Consider the following 25342-nt stretch of genomic DNA (forward strand, 5'->3'; position numbering starts at 1 on the left):
GTTGGTTGGTGATGGGTTGCAGGGGATTTTATCTGCTACCTGCTCCTCCGAAGTCGACTCCAGGCCATCAAGAAGTGAAAAATAAGATAAATATGACAGATAATAGCGATAATAAGAACAGCAACAACAAAAGGGAAATAGCCCAAAGCACGTTCCTGGCAGAGCGTTCGAGGGCTCGTATTAGGGGAGTCGTACCGGTAGCCACATGCCGCCTTCTGATGCGACGTGACAAGCAGGGACCATCTGGTCTTGGATGAAGCTCCACCGCCCGACGCTGAAACAGTTGAGACGGTCGCAAAAGAGGCCAAACCCCGCTGCACGACCGAACAAAAAGAACGGCTTCTGCCATTTCGGCCATCCTGCCAGTGCGCTGCCAATGTCACATGAAACACCACCGCAGGCCTTGACAGCCTCTTACGCCATGGCTCGATCAGGGACGGACGGCAAATCTATTTTGTTCTGGCTTCTGGTCGCGCGTCGACTTGCCCATCCATGATCTGCGTGCGGCTCAAACCTGCCTGCCCCCCTTCCTGACAAGCAAGCAATTGACAAAAGGATCGACCGCCCAAAATCTGCGACGTCCACGCCGCCCGGATGGGCTGCTGCTACTACTAGCTTTCTCACACCACCGCCGCACGAGCTTCAGATAAAGTGGCAGCGGCATTCGGATGAAGTCGCACGAGGTGATTGGGGATGAATTGAATCGGTCACTTCGGATCGGCTTCGCGATGCTATCCTTTCTCCGTGCTGCGAGTGCAGGCCGATTGACTCGCAAAGTCCGTCGTTGACTTTGGCCAAGACCGTTGAAGATTTCATCATCGCCATGCCTACCCTGTGGGCCAGGACAAGCAAGGACAAGCAATCTGCCCCTGGCTAATTGAGGCTCTAATGCAGCTCAGCTCAGCTGAGCCTTTTCCTGGGACGATGGGGATGGGCCGCCCCGGACGGAAGTAGGCAGCGCTGATTAAGCATATCGTTAGCGCACATATCGCCAAAGTTGCCAATGATGAGGCAAAGCTTGGTTCAAACCACGTTCTTTGACAATCAGCAGTCTCTAGGAAATCTCCATGGGAATTGCATTGTTTCTCATAAAGTATAGTATGGAAACTGAAGACATCTCGTGATCAGTCAATCCAGCACCGGCTCTTAGGTCGTTGAAACAAAACATGCTGGTTTCCCCGAACCAAGTGTGCCGACGATGCGCTATCCATGGTATGCGTGGGCCGGGATGTCTTCATGGAGGACACGACCAGTCACAGATACAGCGACATGTTCTTCCTGCAAAGAGAATGTAGAGAATGCAAAAATACTCCATGATGGACACGAGTGACCAGGTTCGGGACAAATTCAATCTCCAAAACTTAAATTTATAAATATCTTTTTTAAAAGATCCCTTGAAAAGTCTGTCAATGGGAGCCTAGGCAGCTCTTTTTATCTTTACCCCCTTGGCAAAGTGGTCAGACGATACCATCACGCAGCTGGCTACCCTTATGTATACCCCCAGGCCGTTCAACATGGATCCCGAATCGGCGTTGGCCAGACGCCGGAAGCGACTAGAGCTTCGGCTCACCATACCGAGCTTTATTGAACGTCTACCTCCTCCGACGGGGCGACCGGTACTAGATGGAGCCGATGGGAACTGGGGGCCGGATATTTCCCTCAAAGTCAACACTCCGGTGGAGGGCATAGTAGACGATTGGGAGGCACAGTTGGAGGCAGAGGAAAGAAGGCGGAGCAAAGGTCCCTTTTGGAGCCTCCCGCGGGAGGTCCGCGACATGATTGTGAGTGAAAGAGCACCAACCGAAGGGACAGCCTCGGTCTGACCGACTCTTACAGTGGACCGAATATTTTTGTAACAACATGAGGAATAGACACTGCGTCGATATCCCTCCGGCAGGACGTCAGGATCCCGGCAGAGAGATGCTGGACTTCCTCATGTCCCGAACCCCAGGCCAATATACCGGCCTCCGCATCGACGCGGACGACGGCGGGCGAGAATCCGAGCAGCGCTTGAAGCTGGTTTTCACGAATCGAGTAGACGACGAGGCTGTCGTTTGCGACACTTCTTCTGCTCATGATCCTGCTACCAGAAAGAGTAGTCTCCTCGTCTTCCGGTTCAAAGAGGTGGCTATCCGCATTCATCGATACGCCGCGGTGGAGCTCGGAGACTTGCTGCTCCTCCAACAGCTCGCAAGACGCGTGGACGCTATATACTGCCGCAACAGCCGAATCGTCGACGACGGGGATTATACGAGGGCGAAGCAGTACAGCGTCAGCTGGGCTACAACCCAAACCAAGAGGCTGATCAGAAAGATCCTCGAGCTGGGGGACTGTGAGGTCGCCTATCCAATGAGGTAAGTATTCCTATTATATGGCGGGATGTTTGTCCTCGAAAAACGCATGCGTTCTTTCTCGTGGAAAATCACATACGTGTTTTCCGCCCAACGATACCCACTGAGCTGACATTTGCCAGTTCATCCGATATCACCGTTTATGATAGTTCTGGGAAATCTTTTCCTCTTTCTCATCTTAGGAGGCCTTGGGAATCCAAACACGCCAAGGTGACTCAGAAGACCGAACTTATTCTCCGGCGCAAGGAGAAGCTCTCTTGAATGGAGTATTTTGGAAATACTACCAATTCAGCATAGCACCGACGGGAGAGCTATTGAAATTTAAAAGATGCCAGGGCGTGGAAGTTATAACATACAGGTTCGGCGGTTTTACACTCAGTGGCGCAATCACCATACAGTGGCTTCCAAGTATGGCGCCCTCCGTGTCACCGGCCACTAGTCCGCTTCTATAGGGCGACAGCAGTGCACGAAGTAGGGTCGTCAAGCCATTTCATCATTATCTTTAATAGATAATATCAAACTAGTTAAAGGGATCAACGACGACAAACCATCATCGGAGGAAGCTATTCGCGAAGTTGCCGACACTACCCAACCTTATCGGCCGGGAAGACGAGCTAGTTCGTGCCCGTGGTGATGACTAAATTAGCAGAGGATGTGGAATGCAGTGTGACGTAACCAAAAGCAGCCGCTACCGCAACTTGGGGTTCGTCAACAGATCGGTACCTTGCTTTGACTGTACGCCAGAGCGCAATCCAATGGCGGGGATATTGCGATACACTACCACCTTACACCAGGTAGAAACCATCGGCCTTCGTTCTTTTCACTTCACCGACATCATATCTCTGACTAATCCATGCTCCGTTGCTAGTCCGCTCGTTTCTTACGCTGGGGGTGGAAGACTTGGCATGTTGACCAAGAGTCGAAAATAATGACAATATTGCCCCATTAGGCAAATGAAGACAGGGAGGATGACGGGGGAAAACGATGAATCATCACCCCACCATCTACATTCTTTACCCCCGTCCACACAAGATTGTGATATTGCGGGCGTTGCAAACAACGTTGGTCCCGCGCCCGGTGGCACAGCAAAAAAACGCGGTGGTGCGAACAGGGTTGGCTAGTCGGGGGCCCGGATAAGTCTATGCGGCGCCACGACCTCCTACTCCGTGGCCCCTGGCGCCTGGCTCCACTCCTTCGCGGAGTATTCGCAGTTTTGCACTTTGCCGAAAGCGCGGGGGACGACGCCGCGTTTTGCATCTTATGCGGTCCGATGCGCTTCGCGAAACGCCACTGTGCAGATCGATGTGTATACTTGGATGATCGATATATCCACTCACGATCATGGCCCTGTAGCAGATGTAATGAAAATGGTTATATAACAGTCGCTGGGTCGCACAGGCGAAAGAGCTTGAGGACACGCAACTTCCGATCAACATACGCAACTAACACATATCTCGATACCGCCGCGAGATACATATCCAATCACGACACGATGACGATGACAAAATCCAAATCACCGCATGTGCTGATACTCGGCGCTGGCCTCGGGGGTCTCACGCTTGCCCAAGCGCTGCGCAAGAAGGGGATCTCGTTCGAGGTCTTCGAGAAAGTTCACGATGAGAACCAACCTCAAGGCTGGGCCGTCGGCCTCCACACGTACGTATACCAAGAGCTCGTGAGTAATCGCGCCTGGTGCTGACATACTGCCGGTAGCATGCTCGAGGACTTCCACGCATCCATGCCCGACGACATGCCGGACTTTGGCGTGGTCAACCACCTGAACCCCCTGAAGATCATGCCCGAAATCGCCTTCTACAATGGCGCCGACGGCGAGAAGCTCGGCTACCGCGACGACGGGTCCGGGCACTGGGTTCGGGCTAACCGCACACGTCTCCGAGACTGGCTGTCTACCAAGATCAAGGTGCAGTTCAACAAGCAGGCTGTGCGCTTCGAGGAGAGCGACGACGGTGTGACTGTCTATTTTAAGGACGGCTCGAAGGCGACGGGAGACATCCTCGTCGGTGCTGAAGGCGTCCAGAGTCCCAGTAAGTCTCCCCCTTACCAGCAAAGGGTCATTCCTCTCCTTGTACTCACGTTTCCGCGCCACAGCCAGGAAACACCTCCTCAAAGGCCAAGACAAGCTAGTCCGCCACAAGACCGCCTCCGTCAACGGCGAATGCACCCTGTCCGGCGACCTCTTCGTCGAGCAGCTCGAAGTCGCGCACTCGTCCTACATGGTCGACTTCCCCAACGCCCAGCACGACGACGGCAAGAAGTACCACCTCTTCGTGGGTCTCAACAGGGTCAGCCCGGACGGCAAGTCCGGCGACTACTACTTCACGCTGCTGTGGACGGACCCCGAGGTGGCGCGCGCCGACAGCCACGAGACCTTCTGGACGCGCACGGCGTCGAGGGAGGAGCTGCTCGCCTTCGTGCGGCGCATTACGGCCGAGCTGCCGGAGAAGTTCCGCCGTGTTGTTGATGAGACCGAGACCGAGGGCATGTTGAGCAGGCAGATTACTATTTACACGTTGATTCTTGATGAGGATGCGTTGCCTGCGGGTCGTGTTACACTGTTGGGCGATGCTGCACGTGAGTCACATATGTTCCTTTCACGACTACCCCTTGTCCTCAAATGCGTAGTACTGACAATGCGTCTTTTATCCTTTTAGATGCCATGACCCCCTTCCGAGGCGAAGGCGGCTGCCACGCGATGCAGGACGCGCTGAACCTCGCGCGGTCGCTGGCGTCTATTACGGACAAGGATGACTCCGAATCCATCAAGACGATCCTGGGCGCCTACCAGACGGAAATGCTGAAGAGAGGATCCCAGGCGGCGCGGTTGTCCGATACGCAGCTCGACGAAGGGGAACGAGCGCCAAGCATGTTTATGCAGCCGCTGCCGAAGGATCAGGTCGTCATTTGAGGCAGCATTTTGCTGATTTAATGTGTTGTTTTTACTAGAAGATATCCTTGCTAGAGCTGAATAGTACGAATCGAATTGATTGATTGTTGTTCCAATGTTGTTCTTTACTACTGTGACTTGGGTAGATAGATGGATAATATGCTCAGGGGCAAGAAGCAGCAAGTTCGAAATCGACAAGCGGCTTGAAGTCAGGAGGCAGCACTCACTAGGTTAACTAGCTGCGGGAAAGGGTGCGGCTGCCAGCTGTAACGGGACAACGGCACCGAGCAAATCTCGCCTAGTCTTCGCTTCGCATCTTACGATTTGGTTGTTGGTTCGAGATAAATGAGATGAGCAAACAACAGGAGAACGTATATCTACACCACATCGCCGCAAAAGTTTCCAATCTTCGCAGCTCCCTCTGTGATTTGAGAGCCTTCAAGCGGGATCGCAGCCAGGCAACCACGGCGATTTTCGAGCAGAACGCCCCGATCCCCTGTCGCCTGTCGCCTGCCGCCTGCCTAAGACGCCCAGCTCGTTAGCGGGTTTCCTGCCTAGAGGGCCCCATAAGCCCCATAAGCCGGCCCCTAGCATCTGATGATGGCGCCCCCAATCGCACTTTGTTTTGCGACGGCGAGGCGACTACAAAAAGCCCGTCAATGGTCCGGCGTTATATTCCACAAGCGCCAAAGGAAGGGGTGTTCTCGTCAACTGACTTCATTTGTATGTATCCTCGTGCACAGAGGTCTCGGTAGTTCATGATCTATCAATCGAGATTAATAGAGTCTTCAGATCCAACATCGGACCATGGCCTCCCTGGAAAACCCCTTCAGCAGGCTCATGCTGAACCAGAGCGGCAGCTCCCCCGCCGTTGCCCGACTGGCTGTCCTGGAACCTTCAGACGACCCTGACTCGCCCATTCGTCTAACCTTGACCAACGCCCCTCTGGCCAGCACATCATACGAATGCATCTCCTACAATCGTGAAGATGAGGGCACCACCAAGGTCCTGGTAGACGATGCAGAGCAAGAAATTCCCAAGGCCCTCGAGAGCGCCCTGCGCATGTTCCGCCGGCGGGAGCAGCCGCGCAAAGTATGGGCAGACCTACTCATAGGCCGCACCGTCGAAGAGCGCAATGCACAGGGGCCCTTTATGCGCCAGATCCTGTCCAACGCCGACAAGACCCTATGCTGGCTGGGCCCCGGCGAAGGCGAGCTGACGTCGCTCGCGTTCGACACCATCCGGGACATGGCCAGCCGGTACCTGCAAGCCTGCCTGCACGTCGGCCTCTCGCAGGACGTCTCGCTCGCGCGGATCACCCTGCAGCAAATGGAGGGCATCCGGGCCCGTCTCCACGACTGCCCCTTCGACGACCTGCACTCCTTCAACTTCGACCTCTGGAAAGTCATCGACGGCGTTTTCGGGTCCCCTTACTGGTCCTCGGTCCACGCCATCCCGGACATCGTCTCGGCCCAGCTCGCCATCGTCGTCTGCGGCCGCAGCAACATCCGCTGGCCCAACTACATCGCCGCCGCGCGCAGCTACCCCTTCTTCCGCGGCAAGTTCTTCGGCGGCGTGCCGCTGCTGCCCTCGGTCCAGAAGGGCTTCGAGATGGCCAACCAGATCGAGATCGCGGAGCGACGGCGGCGGCTGGAGCAAAGCATTGAGTTATTTCCCATGATCCAGACGGCGCGCGACTGCGGCGCGAAAGACGTCCGCGAGCACGTCTTCGCTATGCTCAAGATCGCCACCCCCTCCGCGCGCGTGCAGTTTCACAACTCGGGCTCGCAGCCCCTGCCGACCATTGACTATGCCAAGACGCCGCAGCAGGTCTTCACCGAGGCGGCGCGGTACACGGTCCTGGAGCGACAGGACCTCATGGTCTGGTTCGGCGAGTGTCCGCCGTGCCAGAAGACCCTCAAAGGCCTGCCGAGCTGGGTCCCCGACTTCGGCGCCAAGCACCCCAAGGGCCACGCCGCGAACCCCAACGGCGGCTTCCGGCAGTGGTGGGACGCGCTGCAGCCCATCAAGCCCCTCGCTGTCACCGACGACAATTCCCTCAGAGTCCAGGCCTACGGCCTCGCGCGCGTGGCCCACGTCTCGCCCGTCTTCAACGCGGGCAACGTGACGCGCCTGTGCTACACCGAGTTCGCGAAGCTGCCCGCGGCGCCCGAGGCCTGGGAGACGGCGGAGCAGCGCCACGAGCGCTTCTGGCGCACCCTCGTCACCAACAGCGGCGGCGTCGACATGCAGACCTCCTTCGCGGCCGGGTCCCGGGCCCCCGGCCCCGCCGTAGGCGACAGCTTCCGCAGCATGATGGCGCAGGAACGCATCCTGGCGCTGCTCGGCTGCACGCCGCTGGAGCTCCAGTCGCCGTCGCCCGAGCTCCGCGCACGGTTCCAGGCCAGCGCCGAGGCGCAGTCGCTCGTGCCGCTGACGGGCAAGGGGGAGGACTACGAGTCGCTGCTCCGGAGTTTCGCGCTCGGCCGCCGGTTCTTCCGGACTGAGGATGGGCGGTTCGGGATGACGACTATTGAGGACGTGGTGGCGGTGGATGGGGACTTGGCACAGGAGCGAAAGCGGAGATCGGGAGGTGCTAGTGCTACTGCAGGAACTACTGTGGACGACGGCGACAACGACCCGACCGAGAGTAGCGAGGAGCAGACAGCGTCGAACTTGGGCCGGATGATGGGGGATCCCATGGCGCGGGCCATGCTAGAATCCTTCCAACAATACCTCACGACGCGCGACCCGAACGCCGCCAATTTCGTGTCTCAGCTGGTCCGGGGCGACCTCCCCGACCGGCAACAGGAAGGAGAGGAAGCAGGAGAGGAAGCAACAGGAGGGCAGACACCCGCGCCCGGTGTGAAGCAGGGTGTCCAGCCGGGCGACCTTGTGGCTGCGCTGGTTGGAGGTTTCTTTCCGTATATTCTCCGGCCCGTTGTCCAGCAGCAGCAAGAAACTGATGAAGAAGAGGCCACCAGCGAATTTGCACCCCCTCTCCCCATGGCCGACGCCACGTACGAGTTCGTCGGGGACTGCTACCTGTACGGCGCCATGGATGGGGAGGACTTCTTCGTCAATTCCCACGATGGCCAGAGGGCCCTCAGGGTTGTCAAGGTCGACAAGAGCAAGATTGTTGACATCAGGATCGTGTAGGGGGTTGTTTGTAAATCATCAGATTTCGAGCAGGAAGTGAGGGCGTTTCGTGTGGGTTAGCCGGTCTGGATCTATATACCATTAAGCGAAGTTGATTGATAATAGGTAATGGCAAGAAATGCAAAACATGTGTCTATCTCGGTGGCGGCATTTGCGCGTATTGCAGACTCAAAAAAGGCACATGTTGAATTGTTGATTTGTATTGTGGCCTTGGCAATGCCAAAGACGTCGATTTCCGCGTGCTTGGTATATAGTACAATGAGACTCTCCGCGCGACCCATTTCACAGCGAGAGCTAACTCTACCTGTATCGATGAGGCCCATCCAGCTTCCCCAAAACAGAGTACACCCAAAGCGACAAAGCCACTTTGATCTCGCTTTCATGCCTATAGACCCCGTACCAACCTGCATCTATATTATATTACAACACCAAGGCCTGAAGTATGCACCCCAATAAGTTTTGAAAGCACGGCGGGTGGTATAAGGCTTGCTCGAAGGGGTGGCCGTGAGAGGCAATGTGCCTGCCAAACCCCAGTGAGCGGCATGCCGTAGCGCGGAATGTAATACGGGCCTGGCGCATAGCACTGCCAATCGCATTCGACGTAGTGCTGATAAGATTATCGCTGGGTATTTGTGGCGCTGAATCATGTATCAAGGGGGCACCTGGAAGGGATGAGCACGCCTCGGTGGAGGCAGTGCTTTACTTCCAGCAGCCTTCTGCGTCCCTATTAAAGCTCAGTCGTCCCGATGTTTGGGACCGGGATCTGGGAATCTCAACCAAAAAGGAGCGACCTGCGCCTTCGCGGTCTCTATTTCTGCTGGGCATTTTCCGTAGATCGTCGCCCGTTGGTGCGTTCTCCGAGCTCCAGTTCCTCGACGGCGCCGACTTTCTGGTACCCCTTGTTTCGCAGATTCCGCCTCTTGACACATCGTACACAGCACACGCAGCTAACGATTGTGAAGACGATGGCCACAATCACTTCAGCGACCACCTCCATCCAGTGTATGCCGAGCCAGGCCCAGAGCCAATCGTCGCCGGCGCCCCACGTGCCGCCGTGACCGCCGTGGTTGAAGAACACCCATGGGTCGGCGCCCTCCCGGCCATCCATGAGCACTCGGTGCAGCTTCTTCCAATCGTGCCCCTCGAATCCGGGGATGGTGCCGTCGTCGCGCAGCATGGAGTGGTACTTCTCCCAGATGGCCGTCAGGTACCACTGGCCGCTGTTGTACATGACGATAGCATACGGCATAATCCAGTTCCAGTGGTAGGGAATGAGGTTGTCGGTCATCATGACGAGCCAAGGGTGCTCCTTGTGTCCGCCGATGATGTTGTTGCTCAGGGCCCCGAGGCCACCGTCCGTCGTCCACGCGGGGAAGTAGCGGAGCGCTTCGAGACTTTCTTCGCAGCCCTGTACACACCGAAACGCCGTCAGCGATCATTCTCGTTGCAGTCGAGAGCGCACTGCGCAGAAAGCGTTCTGTTGGCCCAACTTACATTGTCGAGATCGAGGTAGATGCCTCCGTAGTAGCGAATAAGGAAGTATCGCATAACATCGACTCTTTGGATCGGGTACTTGTAGCTATCGTACGTCGAAAGAAACCAGTTGTAATTGTCTTCGATGAAGGTTCGCGAATCCTCGGTATGCCATAGCTAATAGTCCCCCGAAGCAGCTGTCAGCGAGTTTCGCTTCTCGCCATGTCACCAGCTCTCGCTAGTCAAACGTACCTTGAATTCCCATCCCGGGTTCTTGTCGACGCAGGTCTGTCGCATGCGCGCCCAGTCCTCGGGCAGCTCGTGGTTGCCGGGTTCAGCCCAGTTGTGGAAGATCTGGTGGATCATCTGGGGAACGCGGGGCGCGGATCGTCGGAGGCATTGTGCAGCTGGAAGACCTGCTGCTGGGTGATTTCGATGCCGGCATGGGGGGCCGAGCTTGCCGAAGAGCTGGGCGAACGCAAGGAGTCGGACAATGATGTACAGGGCCAGGCTCACGAGCGCCACCCCGACCAAGACGGGCAGCGCTCGCCTCGAGCGCAGCTGCGCTAGAGGAAACATGGCTTGCGTTGTGGTGGTGGTGGTGGTGACCGTAAACCTAGTGGGGGGGTTTGGGGCTTGCGACCTGAGTCACGTTTGACGGCGATGGCGGCATCCGATACTACAACAACCAAAAGAAAAGAAAAACTGCAAAATAAGCCAAGAAGCAGAGTGGGAAAAGAGGCAATTTGGCCTGGAAATGAGTGACAGAAGCTTTGCTAAGAGTAAACAGACGCGACAGAAATTCGACGAGCGGAAAGGAGGTTCACGTAAGACGGAGCTAGCATGTGGAAGGGTACACGCTTAGATACTTAGGCGACATGGCCGCCAAGCTGCCTGGTTCCAACAGTTAAGCTGCTGGCTGGCCCGCCTGGTGCTGGGCAGAGAAGCGACGACAGGCAGACAGGTTGACAGGCCTAGGTTAGAATCCTTCGAAAATAGTGGATTGGACGGAGGAATAACCTCTGGAGTAGCCAAGACCATTTGGGCCATGATCAACGACCAATGGAATACTTCCGCCGCAATGGGGCAGCGCCGATGCCATTGGGATTGGGACGGTTGTTCCGGTTATACGGCGTATGCAGCGAGCACCTACCAGAGTGCATGGATATGCCAAATGTATGGGGGCATCTTGGATTGAAGATTGTATTGTATGCGTTTCAAGGAGACTATAAGGTAAGTCCATACGGCGAAAAGCTCTCTCTCTCTCTCTTTGTTTTTGGTCGATACAGACATTTGTTTGTAGTTTTCATTAGCCAGCAGCATCGACGCCGAGAAGTTCAGTATTCCAGGCACGCATCCACTAACGAAGAAATGGGACGACTTTGACAGCGAGGTCCACTTGACTGTATCCACTTACCCAATTGATCAAAATAGACACTCGCTAGCCGCTCTTCCCTGCAAACCCCAGTAGAAGGGGGAAACCCCCCCAAAAAACCATAAACTGCCACACGCATTCGCAATACAACAGTAATACAATGATGATCAACGGGGAACCTGTTTAACCAACAGCCAAGCCTTGCTGCCACTGCCCCCTTAACGTGTCGAATATGACAGAATAGCAATTCGGCCTATTGGTGATGCTCAAATTTGAGCACGAGATTGCGGCGAAACCCCTACCAACGAGTCACCATCACACAAGTCATCAAACATGCAGGAGGGAGGAGTAGCTGCGGCACAGCAAAATTGACTCCGCAAGCGCTCGCCAAGGGACCAAAAGAATACAAAAGGATTGACAGAAGGCAATCAAACCCCTACAAAGGGCGAGGCGAACTGGTTGCAGATTGGCACGCATGAGAAAGTGCGAAACTTGGCTTAGGGCAAGGCAAAATGCATTGGCTTCATCTGGGAGATACTAAGGCCACAAGACTAGACCCTTGAGATGCGCGCTCGTTGCTTGCTTGCCACTTGCCAGTGCAATGGCAAAGCATGTCACGGATCGACTCGTCAGTCGATCCATCGATTACGGCCGGCCGAGTTTAACACATACTCAAGGGAACGGTTCCCATGGCACGCACCGGACTGTCAGTCCAGTAGTACGCTACAGTTTGAACCGTTTTGAGCGGTTGGACGGCATATGATGGGAATAACATGCTCGCTGTGGGTTCTTGCGTTTTCTGCTCGCCTGGAATGGCCTCGACTTTAAAGTTAGGAGGATGAAAAGGACAGGAATAAAATTCTTCGAGGGAGGGAGGGAGAGAATTTCACTTGCGTAAACAGGTCAGCGACTTCTGGCTAGATGATACACTTGCGCCTTCACCTCTGCAAGACCCTACGCCAGTTAAGGGGCTGGCTTTAATCTAGCATCAACAACGACACGCGACACGACAATATGGAGACCGACCAAGCAGTCCAGCAGAGGTCTCTCCCCTATATTCCGCCAGAGATACGTCTAATGATTTGGAAGGAACTGGCCTTGATACCGCGGGTCGTCACCATTGACTTCAGCCGCAACGCACACTCTGTCCCCCCTTTCGTAGAGATCGACGGTATCCCCTATGCGCAAACACCTGCACTGTTCCTCGTCAGCCGCGAGACTCGACGGATTGCGTTGGAGACCTACCGCGTCCGCGTTTACCTGCAATCGTGGCCGGGAGCGAATTGGCTGTTGGCCGAGCACGACCGCCTTCTCCTGAAAGACATCGGATGGGGCTGGCACACGTACGGATGGGGTTCTGGGAAGTACTTCTTCAGCGGCGGCACGTGCGAGGACTTTCACCCGGAAGCCAAGAAGGACCAGCCGCGGCACCTCGTGTACAGAGTGATCACCAACTTTGCCCAAGGGCTCCGTCCTTCCGGGCTGCCAACGGAGCAGGAGCTTCTGTCCCAGTCGTGGGGCGATCTCGACAACGAAAGGAGAACCATTGCGAGGTACAGCCTCCGAAAGCTGATGCCCAAGCCGGCGGACCAGTGGCTGCTTCGCGAATACCTCGACGAGTTGAGTGAGCCGCAGGTCGCGGTGCGGACAGGCGCTGGCGACCCCAAGAACTATTTCCTGCGGGAAGAGGCCTATGCTGCGGTGACCAGGGTGATTGAAAGGCCGAAGAGCCGTTGGTGCTCCTTTTGGACATGTTCAATATCAAAGAAAGAATCGTGCGCGGGCTGGACGACTTTATCCCACCGTGAGAACACTCGAGGCGGTGGCATGCCTGGCTGGAAAGCAACATTTCCAGATGGGAGCATTCCAGAGCAGATGAATGGGTTCATGATGCTGCTGGCCTGCGCTGGTATGAGTCGAAAAGCAAAAGAACAAAAAAAGGCAATGATGCTTTGCGATATTTCTCTATGATGAAGTAGGACACTATTCCTTAAATATTTATATGACATTACTCGGCATGTCAATTACTACCTGTCTCCTTTGGGCCGTATCGCAGACATCCGTGCTTGATATCTTAGGCTATGTATACCTTATAGTGGTTTCCCAACAACATCGTACATGATGACGCCAGCTCCTGTGCTTATATTCGCTGTTTGATATCACATACCTGCGTTTCAACCCAGTTTATCCCGTCTTTACGTCCTGTAGTGCCTTTCATCTCCGCCTCTTACATGCTTCGGAACGGAGTTTCGAGTAGGCCGCATGTAGCCTCTTATGGTATGCTTCAGAGTTCCGAAGCAACTCCTTGCCAGCCTCTTGATATTTCTTGTATTCCTCATCGCCGCTTCTACACTCCTCGCTGTATTGTCTCCTGTATGTCTCATACTGTTCCCCGCCGCGCCGGTACGTGTCGGTGATGTGTTGAAGGCGTCTGTCGTGAGCCTTTCTGTTTTCGGCCCGTTCTTCTTTAAGCTTCTCCCGTGCTTCGCTCAGTGCCTCGCTCCGCTTTTTACTGAGCTCGCTGTACAGATCCGTCAGCTGGCCGGGTGACAGGTTATGGGCGTTGGGTCCCATCGGGTTCGCGTCTTCTGGCGAGTCGTCCTGGTTGTTTTCGGGGCCCTTCGCTGTGTATTCGGGAGGTGCTTGGGGTTTCTGGTCCTTGAGCTGCCGCAGGAGATTCCGGTTCGCCTTCTGTAGAGTTTTGTTTTTCTCCGCCAACAGTCCGTTTTCTTCCGTCAACGCTTGTATTCTCTTTTCCAGCGACCCTCTCTCCTCTGTCGAGTCCGCGGAGCTCTTGGCCCGCTGCTTGAGCTTGCGAGTCCATCTCTTGACGGAGCTGTGACCGCCTTCTTCAGGGTCCTTCTTGGAGGGCTTGGCCGCCTTCGTGGAGGACGACGCAGGACGACGAGGCAGACCATCGGTATCGAGCCACCTGAGGGCAGAGACTGCCCCAGCGGCGGCGCCCATCCAGAAGGCCATGTTGACCAGCCAGAGAAGGAAGCCAACTAGACGGAGCAAGTTGATGACCACACAGACCAGGGGAGTGACTCGCCAGTCTTCATCGATATGTTGGAGGAGGTCCCATATCAGGGCGCTTAACGTCATAATCATAGTTGTGGTGAAGGTAGGAGAAGCAAGAAAAAGGGCGGGGGTGGGCTTCGTATTTGGAAAACGCAGAAGAGAAGTTCTCAATGCCCAATATCCAGAGCCCACCCACAAAACGTTATTTGGTGGGAAGGGCGTCGCAGGGGCACGATGAGATTTCTCTGAAGGTTGCCGATATGGTTCTCGACTTTCACGGGACGTATGACGCTTGTTTTCTGGCCATCCAGTCCAACTGGGTTCTGTGGGAGCATCTTATATTCGCAGCCTGCACGATTCTAGAAGGTCACCTCCGGAAAAGGGGGGAGGCAGAGTCGAGCAACGTCCGCGACTGAGCTAGCATGCAGTCCATTCTACATGCCGAGCTCAGAGAGCTTCCCCTGGTGTTCTCAGTGTGTATAAACAGCCCCGTTCCAACTATAGTATAACCGGAGAATGATGTACGAACCCCCAGACAGGTAAACCTCCTTGGCGCTCCTTCCTATTCTACCCCTGAATTTGTGCGAGGACGCGGAGGCCGCTCCTTTTTCGTCCCGCGATTCCGGTATCAATTAAGCGAAACGAAAGCACCGTCGTACTTGACGTCCAGTTGGTAATTCTTGTTCAGCTGGTTTATCATGGCGAAATAGGCCAGGTTCTCTGCGGGTTCGGATGTTAGCTTTCTCTGCAACAGTACAAACATGCCACCGTTGAAGCACCCAGGCCGGGAGGGGACGACATGGGCTTACCAGCGTTCTCTGCGGACTTTAGCTCATTGACGTTCGTCCATCCATAGCTCCGATCACCTCTCATGTCCATTGAAGCTCCGCACGTCACGAGGTGGCTGATCTGCAAGCACGGAGTCGTAGTCAGCATCGGCCTTTCCACGCTTGCACATGGAAATAAACAGGGGATTCACTTCGTGTACCAAGGTCATCTCCGTGGTGTCGAGGAGGTCGACCGGCTTGAAATCCTTGTCAGTTCTCTTGAACTTGTGCTTGATGCGGCTGAACAGCGAAGGGGCGGCGGCCTTCTGGACGCGTTTGGCGTTGAACGTGACGTCTTTGTCGATGGTCCTCTGCAGCTTCTGGGGCTGGAAGGTGATGGTCTCGGACCAGCGGACCGGCCACCTCTCCTGGTTCCCGTCGATGACGGCGGGGCACGACACCGCCAGGAGGTGGGTGCTGGGCAGTTTGAGGTCGAGGATCATGTTGTCGTTCTTGATGGGGCAGTACCGCGTCGGGTCCCACCAGGTGGCGCTGCCGTCGACCGGGGAGTTCTTCCAGATGATGTAATCCGGGTTGCAGAAGAGTTCCTGCGAGAGAGAGAGGGGACGGGGCTTGGTTAAGATGGAATGGCTTCGAGAAATGATAATCTAATAAAAAAAGGGGGTGGTGTTCCGGGCTTACCAGGTCGGATTGTTCCCTCTCGGAATTCTTCCACCACTCGCTCCGGTTATCAACATCAACGAGCACGTACTGGCGCATCGGATCGAAGCGGCCTAGCCCACCGGCATAGTAAGCATGACCTGCCGGGATGAAGCTTTCGGACCGAAAAGCGGGAACGCACTGTAGAGATTCATCAAGGTAGGAAGGTCGTCTTTGCCGAACAGTCTAACCACCAGGTTCATGAAGGTTTCGTCGGGCCTGTTGGCAGGGGTGGGGTCTTGGATGTAGGGCTCGAGGGGGGTGCAGATGTCTGTGGCCCATTGTTGGACAGTGTCCATGTAGCCCTTGACAGAATTGTATAGACTTCCAGCTAGAGAAGTGACGATGGTTAGTATGAGGAGTCTTTGATAATTAAACAAACCAACAAGGGCAAGCAAGCACGTACAGCAGCTGATCCTGTCGATCACATATCGCCCGGCGCCCAGTACTCCAGCGATGTACTGGAGGTATAGAAGGACTATTCCGATTCTCATGGTGAAGTGTCGTGTGGTCTAAGTTGTGGGCGTGGTGAAGGAGGCTTGGATGGACGAAGATGCGTAGAGAAGGCAACAACCTAGGAGCAGATTCTGTTGATCATTATATGTATTCTGAGTGTTACATGTGCTCATTGAATGCATTGTAGTCTTTCTGGGTCTGAATTTGCAGGTGCGGCATACTGCTTTGGAATGAATCATGGTGGTTGATCATGGAGAGCAGTCAGTGAAGGTCCTGAAAAGCAGTATCGTAAGACTTCTGTATTTGACATCTATTCTTCGGCGAGTCTGCATTGTTGCGTTAGGTTGACAGCTTATTCATATGAAGGCATAACTGGCTGGCATTGCAGATGTCAGAAGTTGTGCGTTTCGATCACGATATTGAATATATAATTGTATCGACGGCCGGTCCATGGCTTTGCTGTAATGGTATTGGCCATGTCCTTCTTTCATTTGGAATTCACGGGTCCGTACATGGGATGATTGATCATTATGATCGTGTCAAATGCAATACTGTATTAGGAAGGGGCCAAAGCATTCTGCGAGTCTCTTTCGTATTGAATACCTGCTACACACTGGACAGTAGGGTTTATATAAGTATGGAGAGATCTTCGCCTCCTGGATCACTCGAAAGGATCAAACTTATCCCACTCCTCGATTCCAAAACGCAGTGCAAGAATCCTCCCAAGGCCACCTCATCGACGAGCATCATGTCTCCTTCCAAGATATTTTCCATTCTCCTTTCATGCGTCCAGCTGCATTATGCCTGGGCTGTATCGCCTACTCCCACAATGCCCCTTGTGCCGATCCATGCCATCACCCCGACCATGACAGGCCAGATCGGTATCAACCCCGTTGACATACCCCCCGTAACATCGCTGTAGGTGGCCATCGGAAACTAATACAAATCTGACACAGTCAGAAATAACTGATATGATCCGGTAGCTTGGCTCCCATCGGTGATGACCACACTTATCTGAGCGAAATTGTCACGGACAACTTCACGTCGACCACGGTACGTAGCCGATGGCTTTCATACATTTATCTGCTCCGTCTTTGCTATCGACTGACTGACTGGCTGATGTAGTGGATTGCCGCCACTACCGACTTCGGCACGGCCACCATCAACGTCACGAGCAACGGCGTCGTGCAGCCCACCACCATCCCCGAAGGCTTCAAAGTGACCAACAACACCAACGGCCTGTTGGAGATCACTTTCAGCCCCTACATCAAGGACCTCATTGGCAAATACCTGCCCCAGATCCCCAACTGCCAAGCCTTGATCGCCCGCAACGAGGACGAGGACGAGAGCGACGTCGACGCCAACGTCCACCCGGAGCGCCACCGCCGACTCCTGCTGAAGAAGCGCGCCGACGCCGCCCTGGCCACGGCCTGCGCCCGCCGACGCGGCGGCCGGCTCCAGCCAGCTCCTGAGCGAGGACGCCGAGTGGGGCCGGCAGATGTCGCGGTTCGAGAGCCAGGCGATCGTGGCGTCGGGCCACGACGCGGCGGCGCTGGCCGAGGCCGGGCAGACGATCGCGCTGCTGGAGGAGGAGACGGTGGCCGAGATCCTGATCAACGAGATGGCCATCACGGACGCGGCGCTCGGGGTCGCGGCCGAGGTCGGCACGCTCTTCCTCGAGATCGCGGGCGCCATCTCGTTCCTCTTCGGCGTCTACGAGATCGCCGTCGGCCTCTGGAAGGTCCAGAGCAACGCGCAACCCATGAACATCTTCAAGCCGTTCCGCACCTGGGACGCGACGGCCACGCCCTCGCCCACGTCCGTCAGCAACTGCCCCACGGCGACGGACGCGCCGCCCTGCGTCGGCGACCGCTGCCAGGGCAGCCCCGACGGCGTCTGCTCGGCCCCGGACTTTTACGGCTGCGTCTGCCTTGGCACCGGGAGCATGATCGGCGACCCTTCCGTCTGGGGCGAAGACTTCGAAGATGTTCAGGATCTGATCTATTCGTTCCAGATACCGCAGCCCAACATTCCGGAGTGCGTGGCGGATACGACGGACGATACCTTCTCTCTTAGCGACAACGAGTTCCAGCTGTAGGTTCCTCATGACCCTCTTTCTCTCTCTGTTGAGCTTCCCTCCTTCTCTTGGTTGCTGATGCGCTTACTAACATCTGATATCTTAATGCAGAGTATTCAACACCTTTTGCTATAATGTGGACGGCACCATCAACAGCGATGCCGATAACTGTTTTCCGACAAGTACCCTGAGCATCCAGATCCTGTTTGACAATAACGGCACCTCGAACGACTGCAGTATGCCCTGTCATGACGCCTTTGACGGGCTCAGAGATCAGTGTACGTCTTCCCCCGTCTTCAACCCAATCTTAGCACCACGATCCTAGAGGAACGGAAAAAACTAATATTGTAACAGGCTCGTACGACTCTCATACCAAGTACAAGGTGGGATTCACAGAAGTTACTTGTGGCGTCGCCCAGTACTCTGCTGGGACGTGCTAGGGTGGGGATATTTCGAGGGGCGTGTCCGCTGCCTGTATGCTGCGCGAAGGAAAGGCTCTGGTGGTATAGGTGATGGGCTTTTACTCCAGATGCTTGGAGTCGGAACGAACTGTGACATGATTTACGGCTCCTGAGTGTAAAACATCCATAGTGCTGCTGAGCCCAAATAGCATGTGTTTCATCTACCTAATGCTGTAACCAATCCGTTTAATCACTTAATTCTCCTAGCTATTGGTATGAGTATCATGTCAGAACTTGACAGAGGGCTCTACGATAGCCTGGGCAAGGTCTTCGGTCTTGGGGGTCCTTCTTGTGCTTTCGCCGAGTCCGATACCTACAAATGGAGGACCATTGGCCAGGGTCATACATTCTGGAGCTTTCGAGCGGCTCCAACGCTTTTACCCGAGCCATATCCATTTAGGGCGGTTGGTATTGGGATAATGGCAATGCTCAGCGCTGGTGGGCTTCTGTATCCGAGGGACGAGACCGAGAGGGCTTTGTAGGGCGTGGCAGCAGTAGGTGGAATCAATGAAAGGAGTCAAATTCCTGAGGTTCTGTGTAAAGAAGTATGCAAAAGGTGGTAGAGTAGATTTGGATGCCCGAATTTCAACTCATTGTGTAATACCCGCTCTTTCTGATCGCAGTTGCCAAAACATAACATCCATGTTTACAAGACACAGCACTTGCCCGAGCGAGCGGCCCACGATTTATCTTCCCTGAGAAATCCATCTTTGGCAAAACAGCAGTCAAAAGCCCAGTCATCGTCGCAGCACTTCACTCGTGTGTAGTATCAACTTCTGATCAACTTCCTACCCGAGACTGCATTGTATAAGTCATTTGCACTGTCCCAACACCCAATCACATCGGAAGTATTCGCCGCCCGCAACGCCATGGACGTGAACTACTCACGCAGGTGGGAGGACATTGGTTTCATGGTACTCCTGCCACCGTTGCTCATCGAACAGTTCCTCGCCTGCGCGACCACCGAACACAACGCCTTCCGCTTCCGGACCATCAGCCCCAACCACACCGTCTTGGCCGTCGCCTTCTTCTACCCGGGCCTCTCCTACGCCTGCAGACGCCTGTACATCTGGGCCGACGGACTCCAAGACCGACAGGCGCGCCTGAGCCAGACGGCAAAGAGGGCCGGTCTCCTCCACAACCACCACCTCTCGGACGACGCCAAGGCCGCCCTGCCCAAGTCGCCCCGCGAAATCGGCGTCATGAGCCCGCAGTTCGCCCCGGCCTTCTTCGCGGCGCTCGCGTTCAACCTCCGGACCAGGCAGCTGGGCCGCTCGCTGGCGACCTGCTATCAGGTCTGGGAACCGCACGGAGGCATTGAACGGACCTTGTTCGGTTATTTTCGAAGGGCCGCTACGTCCACCCCTATACTCGGTGCCCTCGCCATCCAGGCAGGTAGCACGTTGTGGAAGTACAAGAAGGAGGCAGACAAGCGCCATGAGCGGACACTGTAGGGTGGGCTATAATGTGATGGAAAATACGGTTTACAGGGATAAAGGGGAGAAGATTCGCATTGAAAAGTAATCAGGGACTCCGGAGTATGTCTAGATGCTGGGATACAACACACACAAGCATACAAGATTAAAATCTGCTCGAGTCGTACCCCTTTTCCTGTCGCCCGATTTCGTTTCCGCTAAAGCAGTTGCTCTCGTAGTCGTATCGCCCTGTGTACAATAGCGCGCGTTCATCTGAGTAAACTACAGCTTCGTCCGTGTAGCCGTGTTGTCATAGCACGTGGAGGTGTAGTTGGTCGAGCACCCAGCTTCGAAGCAGCGGCCGCAGACGGGCATGGAAGCCAGGCCCCAGAACGGGTAGAGATCGCATGCTGACTGCGAGCGTTGCCAGTCGACTGGGGGAAGATCAAGTCAGCTTTTAGTTGCTCCTAGGCTCAGACCACCCATGACATGCAATGGCATATAAGGGTGTTTGCTGGGTTTATATACTTACAGCAGCCAGCCTTGATGCATTCGTTCCAAACCACCGACGTGTCGTCACATCCGTAACCGCACCCCTCGAGGCAGCATCGCGAGCCGCCACCTTCAGTATCCGTACACTGGGCACAAGCTGCGTCACATGCTTGCGCGGACCTTGGAGAGCCCATCGCTGCAGCATTGGCTTGGCCGAGCCAGAGGAGCCCCAGAACCCAGGAGATCGAAGAATTGAGACCACGCATTTTCTTTTTGTCAACGAACAACTACTCCTTGAGCTTATTAATTAATTCTTCGTGTCAAAGTTAGTAATCGATTGAGCCCGGGATGATATGTAAAAGTGACGATGAAGAATGATGGCAGACATCACCCCTTATGTGCACTCCTGAACACGGCCACCAATTGCGACAACAAACATCGCAAGGCAGGGTCCGAACCGTCTTCTTCCATCTGCCGACGATAACCCTGCAGAAGCTCATCTATTATTAATTAGTATTGCTTCTTGGCAAATACCTACCTGGGTGCTGTTTCGGCAACGTCCAAATAGCCGGAGGAGCGAACCCAAACAAGATACAGCAACGCAACACGACGTTGCAGAGATCATCCCTTTCCGAGCCACGTGCGATAGATGAAAGCAACATCATCGAATTGCCTGATTGGCGCCCGTGTCGCCGCTATCTTCTGGTCCTTCTTGGTAGCTTGGCCTAGGCCCATGTTGCAGCAAGGCCGGGTAATTTCACACAGGAAGAAAGCAACACCAAGAGCAACTCCAAATATCCAGCCGCAATGTTAAATAATTGATTTTGTTTACTTCGTTATCTATTGGTGGCACAGAGTTACTCCACGTACGGCATCAGATCGCATGTGATTCTACTACGAGGAAACGTCGTTGTCCATTACGCATGTGCTGGTTCTTGGCCCCCGCTGTTGATCTGGACGGTTTGGGCGTCATTGGAGCTAGTATCTATGCCTCCAGTCTGACGTAGGTTACTTCGCCGGATCGCGGTCTTCGTTTACATTGCCCAAGGCCGAAAAGAATTGACGAGTACCATCCGGAGCGCCCGCCGGTGATCCGCGCAGGCCCCGTGGCTGGGCCGACATCCAAGTCGTATGATAGCCATACTCGCGCGACATCGACTGTTCTGTGTCAAGTTCGTGCGGCCGACGGTGGGGGTGGATGAAAAACTATTGGGCGTGACACCAAAGCGATTCACTCGAAGATCAAGATGGATTACATGTTAGGAACGTGCATTGGGGGCAAGACGAGTAGTACCCTGACAGTAGTCGCGGTTCTGGCCGTAGCGTCGAGCACATCGGTCACCGAGCATACTGGATCATCAGGGTACCATGTCAAAAGATTATCCATTGCCGGCTAACGCCTGTGACTGATCAAACGTGCGAAGCACCTGCATAGTGTTCTTGGCACAGATGACTCTTCGTCAAATGGTAAAGCGGGATCTCTATTTTCGGATCTCGTCCACCTATGTGAGTGTGGGTGTATCAAGGACCGAACCCTCTGATGCCAATGGAAAAAGCAAGGCAGCCGTTATGACTCCATAATTCCCCAAATGAATTTGCCAGTCCTTTTGCGTTCGCTCGTATCGTCGTCCCCCGAATAATGCATTTCCGTAGCCAGTCGATCGCTTAAGAACGGGGCTTCTCCTTCTTCTCCTTCCACAGGGCCAGCAGACCGACACCGGACACCTTGACGACCTTGAATCGCACACCGGGAATATCACCCTTGGCTTTGCCCTTGCGACCGAAACCGGCCAGGAGGACCTCGTCGTTCTCGTCAACGAAGTTCAAGCAACCGTCATTGGGGACTAGAGAGAGGGAAATCGGTCAGCATGAGTTCATGTGGCCACTGATGGGTTTGTCCATCAATGTCGCCGTAGATCCAGAGCAAGTCGGGTCGTGTGTGTGTTCGTCGTTCGAGACGCCCCACACCACACGCCACCATTGACTTTGGGAGGAGAAAATCTTTCGAGGGGTCAGACGTACCGAAAGCAGTGACCTTCTTGCCGTTCTTGATGAGCTGTACACGAACGCACTTTCGGATAGCGGAGTTGGGCTGCTTGGCCTCGACACCGACCTTCTCGAGGACGATGCCCTTGGCGTGGGAGGAACCACCGAACGGCGAGGACTTGAAAGCGGTACCCAGAGCACGCTTCTTGTATCCCAAATCGGCCCAGCGCTGGTCCTTGCGGTGCATGCGCAGCTTACGCGCAGCGTTCAATCCTCTAGGCTTTCCCTTACCCATGATGGCTGTGGACGAGACTCGAAATTAGCGGACTGGTTCGTAGGTGAAGGTCAAGATCTTCGATCTTCTGTGCGACGATTTGGAGTGCGGGATGTCGTGTTGGATCGAAGTAATTCGTCGATGCGATCGCGAGTGCAATGGGTAAAAGGTGAGTGCGCCTGGGTGGGAGAGGAAAAACCTACCGATTTATGACTGTGATCGCGGCGGATGGGTGCTGTTGTCGATGTGAGTATGTCGAAAGGGTTCCGCTATCTGCAAAGTTCGCGAGGTTGAGAGTGACAAGTTCGACAATGGAAATTAGCTGGCCGAGGGTTTTCGACCCTAGATCCGAATTTTGAAGTGCGGCAATCAGTATCTGTGGCTTTGGCTGTGGCTGAGAATTTCAACCCCAATCCCAAATTTGTGGACAGCCACAGCAAAAAGCTTGGGCATGCCACATGGGCCCCACCAAACCCCAACGCACCTTGCAATTGATGCATCCTTAGCAGATCGAGGTCGCCTGCATCTATCTCTGATGGTGCACCACACATCTTCATGTAGTTGCAACCCGAGGGCCAGATGTCACAGATAGCATCACATTTCGTTATCGAAGATACCAGTTGACCAGCTTGTCGGTGGTCAAAACCTATTCTCACATGAAGCTATCTTGGCTGAGCCCATGTACAGACAGACGTACAGAGTGGCCTTGTCGATTGACGCAATAGGTCCAGATGGCAGCAGATGGTAGGTGCTGTAAGCCAGTAATCTTGACTCCCCTAACGCGCAGCTTTCCGCCTCAACACTCCAAATCCAGCCTTGTCCCGACGTCACTAGTGAAGTAGGACAGCATTCCATCCCAACCACTGCCGCAGCGTCTGTCTTTTGCCAGCCAAAATGCAGACTCGCAATGTCTCAGCCTCAGTTGAAGCCAAGTAAATCGCGAGACCCCCCACCATCTCTGTTTCTGCACCCTACTCCTTCCCCCTCTGCTTCTCATGTATCTCTCGCCGGTGCCGCGGCCCAAGGCGCCGCCAGCCCCCGAACGCATCACAACCGATAGCTTCGACAACCACCCCCTCAACAACGCAGCAACAAACGCAGCCACTGTCGCGCAAGGGCTCACTGCTCAACCCCATGAACATGGGCGGCCGCGGCGGCGCCCCGTACCTCGGCTCCACACCGGCGACTCCTCCCGCTCCGTCGACAGAACCGACGCGCTCTGGGCCGAGATGCAAGCGACGCTTGAGGAGGTAGAACTCTCGGCCTCCGGCGGCACGCACGTATTCGGCCCCGAGCACGACCGCAAACTTGCCGACCTTCGAGCTGCCCAGATCGCCCTGGCGCAGGCCTGGGCCCGAAGCGAGGCGGACGACGCGATCGAGACTACAGGGGCGGGGACGGATGAAGTGCGAGACCTGAAAGGTGCTCTTGGGGGTATGGGCCTCGCTGCTGCCTCTGGTGTGGCTCCCGGCGCGACCATGAAGGGAGGGGATACGGATCCTGGTAGAAGTACCATCGGAACAGGCAGTGCCGCTGGGCCATCAAGTAGTGGGCGCGGTGCCGATAGATTTGGTGCTGCGCTCGAGGAAGAGACGGAGACCGATATCCTTCTCGCGCGTAAGCGTAGAGAAGCCAATGATCAATACTTCAGTAGGGTCGACCAAGGAGTTCGAGATGTCGTTGCCAAGCTAGAGGAGGTTGCTGTCGCCATGCATGCTGTGGAGCAGGAGAGCCGAGATGTCTGGGGAGAAGAAACACCGCCTGGTAGCGCGAAGCCAGCTTGACCGATGCTTGATTAGACCCAGAGCGCTTCTGTATTCAATGATACCCTCTCCATGATGGCCCTCTACCTTTGTTATGTGAGTAGAGATTGCCATCAATACCTGAATTACGACTACTCTCACTTTCTTGTACTCTTGGTGCGTTTACTGCTTCTTTATAGCCCCCTTTTAACGAGCTCCTCTTCTCATGGCACCCAATCTGTGCGACTTGCTGAAATCGCTATCCCCATGATATTGGTGGCATACGTATGAATAAATGCAGGGGTTAGAACAATGCGCTACCACGTTTATTGCATGGAAAGACCGACATGTGCCATCAAGCACAAGTAAGCTGGATGTGCAACTCCTTTTCATGCTAATGCGACAAAGCAACATCAAGTTGACGTGCTGTCGGGGACAACTTGAATCAATCTCGAACAGGAGAGGCACCTCGTCTGTCTAGTACTAAAGCGACCTTCCTTCATAGCACAACCTACGGATGAACCCAACAGTCGAGCGGCATTTGGGGCAAAGAGACTTCATAACAAGGCTGGCTGAAGCACGAGGCTACGAGGCTGCGTGGTATCCACACATTTGAGGGCATCATGTTGAGAAGACCAGACCCGTAAGGTACCCGATAGTTCCACTGC

The 25342-nt window shown here is 54.9% G+C and overlaps 11 protein-coding genes across 11 annotated transcripts; 7 read left to right on the plus strand and 4 right to left on the minus strand.

Moving 5' to 3' along the window:
• Positions 1-1514: 1514 nt before the first annotated feature.
• PG986_009676 (uncharacterized protein) lies at positions 1515-2358 on the plus strand (the record flags this gene model as incomplete). The annotated part of the gene is made up of 2 exons (XM_066845898.1): positions 1515-1781; positions 1837-2358. The coding sequence occupies 2 exons, from the start codon at positions 1515-1517 to the stop codon at positions 2356-2358; spliced, it is 789 nt and encodes a 262-aa protein (XP_066698296.1).
• A 1485-nt stretch (positions 2359-3843) lies between these two features.
• PG986_009677 (uncharacterized protein) lies at positions 3844-5277 on the plus strand (the record flags this gene model as incomplete). The annotated part of the gene is made up of 4 exons (XM_066845899.1): positions 3844-4007; positions 4065-4396; positions 4461-4943; positions 5024-5277. The coding sequence occupies 4 exons, from the start codon at positions 3844-3846 to the stop codon at positions 5275-5277; spliced, it is 1233 nt and encodes a 410-aa protein (XP_066698297.1).
• A 786-nt stretch (positions 5278-6063) lies between these two features.
• PG986_009678 (uncharacterized protein) lies at positions 6064-8415 on the plus strand (the record flags this gene model as incomplete). The annotated part of the gene is made up of 1 exon (XM_066845900.1): positions 6064-8415. One exon carries the CDS (start codon positions 6064-6066, stop codon positions 8413-8415), a length of 2352 nt encoding a protein of 783 aa, XP_066698298.1.
• An 808-nt stretch (positions 8416-9223) lies between these two features.
• On the minus strand, positions 9224-10467 carry PG986_009679 (glycosyltransferase sugar-binding region DXD motif-containing protein-domain-containing protein; the record flags this gene model as incomplete). Its single annotated transcript, XM_066845901.1, has 3 exons — positions 9224-9823; positions 9910-10065; positions 10141-10467. The coding sequence occupies 3 exons, from the start codon at positions 10465-10467 to the stop codon at positions 9224-9226; spliced, it is 1083 nt and encodes a 360-aa protein (XP_066698299.1).
• Positions 10468-12277: 1810 nt separating this feature from the next.
• Positions 12278-13071, plus strand: PG986_009680 (uncharacterized protein; the record flags this gene model as incomplete). The annotated part of the gene is made up of 2 exons (XM_066845902.1): positions 12278-12904; positions 12985-13071. The coding sequence occupies 2 exons, from the start codon at positions 12278-12280 to the stop codon at positions 13069-13071; spliced, it is 714 nt and encodes a 237-aa protein (XP_066698300.1).
• Positions 13072-13477: 406 nt separating this feature from the next.
• Positions 13478-14374, minus strand: PG986_009681 (uncharacterized protein; the record flags this gene model as incomplete). The annotated part of the gene is made up of 1 exon (XM_066845903.1): positions 13478-14374. The coding sequence occupies one exon, from the start codon at positions 14372-14374 to the stop codon at positions 13478-13480; it is 897 nt and encodes a 298-aa protein (XP_066698301.1).
• Positions 14375-14912: 538 nt separating this feature from the next.
• Positions 14913-16265, minus strand: PG986_009682 (uncharacterized protein; the record flags this gene model as incomplete). Its single annotated transcript, XM_066845904.1, has 6 exons — positions 14913-15004; positions 15094-15193; positions 15264-15659; positions 15754-15845; positions 15914-16102; positions 16178-16265. The coding sequence occupies 6 exons, from the start codon at positions 16263-16265 to the stop codon at positions 14913-14915; spliced, it is 957 nt and encodes a 318-aa protein (XP_066698302.1).
• Positions 16266-17056: 791 nt separating this feature from the next.
• Positions 17057-18744, plus strand: PG986_009683 (uncharacterized protein; the record flags this gene model as incomplete). Its single annotated transcript, XM_066845905.1, has 6 exons — positions 17057-17145; positions 17211-17280; positions 17353-17733; positions 17798-18321; positions 18416-18582; positions 18659-18744. 6 exons carry the CDS (start codon positions 17057-17059, stop codon positions 18742-18744), a joined length of 1317 nt encoding a protein of 438 aa, XP_066698303.1.
• Positions 18745-19634: 890 nt separating this feature from the next.
• On the plus strand, positions 19635-20219 carry PG986_009684 (uncharacterized protein; the record flags this gene model as incomplete). The annotated part of the gene is made up of 1 exon (XM_066845906.1): positions 19635-20219. The coding sequence occupies one exon, from the start codon at positions 19635-19637 to the stop codon at positions 20217-20219; it is 585 nt and encodes a 194-aa protein (XP_066698304.1).
• Positions 20220-22258: 2039 nt separating this feature from the next.
• Positions 22259-23259, minus strand: PG986_009685 (40S ribosomal protein uS12). The gene is made up of 3 exons (XM_066845907.1): positions 23136-23259; positions 22695-22958; positions 22259-22516 (listed from the first exon to the last, which is right to left on the minus strand). Exons 2-3 carry the CDS (start codon positions 22951-22953, stop codon positions 22338-22340), a joined length of 438 nt encoding a protein of 145 aa, XP_066698305.1. The 5' UTR covers positions 22954-22958; positions 23136-23259; the 3' UTR covers positions 22259-22337.
• Positions 23260-23927: 668 nt separating this feature from the next.
• Positions 23928-24716, plus strand: PG986_009686 (uncharacterized protein; the record flags this gene model as incomplete). Its single annotated transcript, XM_066845908.1, has 1 exon — positions 23928-24716. One exon carries the CDS (start codon positions 23928-23930, stop codon positions 24714-24716), a length of 789 nt encoding a protein of 262 aa, XP_066698306.1.
• Between the last annotated feature and the right edge of the window lie 626 nt (positions 24717-25342).

The sequence above is a fragment of the Apiospora aurea genome, assembly GCF_038362705.1.
Source record: "Apiospora aurea strain CBS 24483 chromosome Unknown utg000006l_segment0_segment0, whole genome shotgun sequence".
Taxonomy (NCBI): Eukaryota; Fungi; Ascomycota; class Sordariomycetes; order Amphisphaeriales; family Apiosporaceae; genus Apiospora; species Apiospora aurea.

Coding starts and splice junctions, on each gene's coding strand:
- PG986_009685 (XM_066845907.1), bottom strand. CDS start 22,953: ATGGGTAAGGGAAAGCCTAGAGGATTGAACGCTGCGCGTAAGCTGCGC. Junction 22,517..22,694: donor CAAGAAGGTCACTGCTTTCG/GTACGTCTGACC, acceptor CCCTCTCTCTAG/TCCCCAATGACGGTTGCTTG.